General features: G+C 46.1%; 1 protein-coding gene across 3 annotated transcripts in view; it reads left to right on the top strand.

The window, feature by feature from the left end:
• Nucleotides 1-3,050, top strand: part of IL12RB1 (interleukin 12 receptor, beta 1) — a 28,311-nt gene that overhangs the window by 7,043 nt on the left and 18,218 nt on the right. For all 3 annotated transcript variants that reach the window (XM_011925777.1, XM_011925776.1, XM_011925775.1), the window contains exon 5: nt 2,245-2,384. In XM_011925777.1, the coding sequence (XP_011781167.1) occupies nt 2,245-2,384 (140 nt within the window). The remainder of the gene's footprint in view (nt 1-2,244; nt 2,385-3,050) is intronic.

Genomic DNA, 3,050 nt, shown 5'->3' with positions numbered 1-3,050 from the left:
CGCCACTGCACTCCAGCCTGGGTGACAGAGTGAGACTCCATCTCAAAAAAAAAAAAAAAAAAAAAAAATTAGGTGTTCTCATCACACACCAAAAAAGTAATTATAGAAGGTGATGGATACGTATATATATATATATATTTAAGAGATGGGGTCTTGCTATGCTGGCCAGGGTGGTCTTGAACTCCTGGGCTCAAATGATCCTCCTGCCTTGGCCTCCCGAAGTGTTTGGAGTATAGGCATGGGCCCCTGTGCCTGGCCATGGATATGTTACATTGCTTACTGTAGTAATCATTTCACTATGGATACATACATCAAACCATCATACCTCTTAAATTTATACAATGATATAATAAAGAATCAGGCAGGGTATGGCCGCAGTGCAGCAAGACTAATTTATGCTAATTTATGTCTCTCCTTAGGTCAGGTTCCTTGAAACAGATCTAAAAACTAAGTACAATTTCCCTGAGAGTTCTAAAAAAAAAAAAAAAGAATTGGCTAGGCACAGTGGCTCATGCCTGTAATCCCAGCACTTTGGGAGGCCGAGGCGGGCGGATCACCCTCAAAAGACAGGCACTTTTGTGGATTGCTTGTCGGAATCGATTATCCTCTGCCAAGCAGTTCACAAAAGTGCCTGTCTCTTCACAGCATTGCCAGCAATGGGTGTTAATTTTTTTTTTTTTTTGAGACAGAGTCTTTCTCTGTCACCCAGGCTGGAGTGCAGTGGCCAGATCTCAGCTCACTGAAAGCTCCGCCTCCCGGGTTCACACCATTCTCCTGCCTCAGCCTCTCGAGTAGCTGGGACTACAGGCGCCCACCACCTTGCCCGGCTAGTTTTTTGTATTTTTTAGTAGAGACGGGGTTTCACCGTGTTAGCCAGGATGGTCTTGATCTCCTGACCTCGTGATCCACCCGTCTCAGCCTTCCAAAGTGCTGGGATTAGAGGCTTGAGCCACCGCGCCCGGCCGGGTGTTAATATTTTAAAGATATCTTCACTAGCAGGATCCTGTGTATCAATCTTTATTAAAAATTACTTATTTATTTTTAAATTTAAATTAAATTAAATTTAATTTAATTTATTTTTTTGAGACAGAGTCTTGCTCTGTCATCCAGGCTGGAGGGCAGTGATGTGATCTCGTCTAACTACAACCTCTGCCTCCCGAGTTCAAGCAATTCTCCTGCCTCAGTCTCTCAAGTAGCTGGGATTATGGGCGTCCACCACCATGCCTGGCTAATTTTTGTATTTTTGTATTTTTTAGTAGAGACGGGGTTTCACCGTGTTAGCCAGGATGGTCTTGATCTCCTGACCTCGTGATCCACCCGTCTCAGCCTTCCAAAGTGCTGGGATTAGAGGCTTGAGCCACCGCGCCCGGCCGGGTGTTAATATTTTAAAGATATCTTCACTAGCAGGATCCTGTGTATCAATCTTTATTAAAAATTACTTATTTATTTTTAAATTTAAATTAAATTAAATTTAATTTAATTTATTTTTTTGAGACAGAGTCTTGCTCTGTCATCCAGGCTGGAGGGCAGTGATGTGATCTCGTCTAACTACAACCTCTGCCTCCCGAGTTCAAGCAATTCTCCTGCCTCAGTCTCTCAAGTAGCTGGGATTATGGGCGTCCACCACCATGCCTGGCTAATTTTTGTATTTTTAGTAGAGACGGTGTTTCACCATGTTGGCCAGGTTGGTCTTAAACTCCTGACCTCAGATGATCCACCTGCCTTGGCCTCCCAAAGTGCTGGGATTACAGCCATGAGCCACTGCGCCTGGCCATATTTGTTGATTTTTTAGAGACAAAGTCTCCCTCTGTCTCCTAGACTGGAGTGTAGTGGTGCGATCAGGGCTCACTTCAGCCTCAACCTCCTAGGCTCAAGTGATCCTTCCATCTCACTCTCCTAAGTAGCTGGAACCACAGTCATGAACTACCATGCCCGGCTAAGTTTTATGTAGAGATGGGGGTCTCACTATGTTGCCCAGGTTGGTCTTGAACTCCTGGATTCAAGGGATCTTCCTGCCTTGGCCTCCCAAAATGCTGGAATTACAGGGTGAGCCATCATATGTGGCTTGTGTATAAATCTTGACTCTTTGAATCATAGTATACCAGGCTTAGCTGGGACCTGCAAGGTGTCCGCTAATTCATATTTAGGGATTCAGTTGCTTACCCTGGACGGGGTGGCTTTTCAGGGCCAATTAACTGACATACGTGTGGGCTGCCTCTCGCCAATCCCTGCATTTGCTTCCAGTTAAATATGAGCCTCCTCTGGGAAACATCAAGGTGTCCAAGTTGGCTGGGCAGCTGCGTATGGAGTGGGAAACCCCGGATAACCAGGTTGGTGCTGAGGTGCAGTTCCGGCACCGGACGCCCAGCAGCTCATGGAAGTTGGTGAGTTTATTTCCCAAGTCCAGGGTGGACACGGGCCTCTCCAGGGCACCTTCACCCCCAAATCAGTCTCACCATCACTGCGTCTGTCCCTACTCCCAACCAGCCCCCACTCTAGCCCCTCAGGTGGTTTCTTCTTTTTCTTTTTTCGTTTTTTTTGAGACGGAGCCTTGCTCTGTCGCTAAGGCTGGAGTGCAGTGGCACGGTCTCAGCTCACTGCAACCTCCACTTCCCAGGTTCAAGCGATCGTCCTGCGTCAGCCTCCCGAGTAGCTGGGATTACAGGCGTGCGCCTGCCACTATGTGCAGCTAATTTTTGTATTTTTAGTAGAGACGGGATTTCGCCATGTGGGCCAGGCTGGTCTCAAACTCCTGACCTCAGGTCATCTGCCCACCTTGGCCTTCCAAAGTGCTGGAATTACAGGCACGAGCCACTGCGCCTGGCTCCCACTAAGATATTTTAAAATAATTTTTTCCTTTTGGAATAATCTTCGATTTTCAGAAATGTTACTATATAAACTAGTGCAGAGAACGCCCATATACCCCTTACCCAAACTCCTCTAAATGTTAATGTCTTACATAAACTCCAGGCATTATTTGAATGTCGCCAATTTTTCCAGGAATGTCTTTTTTCTGTTTCCAGATTCAATACAGGATCCCACATTGTGTT

This window comes from Colobus angolensis, unplaced genomic scaffold (genome assembly GCF_000951035.1).
Source record: "Colobus angolensis palliatus isolate OR3802 unplaced genomic scaffold, Cang.pa_1.0 Scaffold66, whole genome shotgun sequence".
Lineage (NCBI taxonomy): Eukaryota > Metazoa > Chordata > Mammalia > Primates > Cercopithecidae > Colobus > Colobus angolensis.
This window is presented reverse-complemented; position numbering and strand designations above follow the sequence as displayed.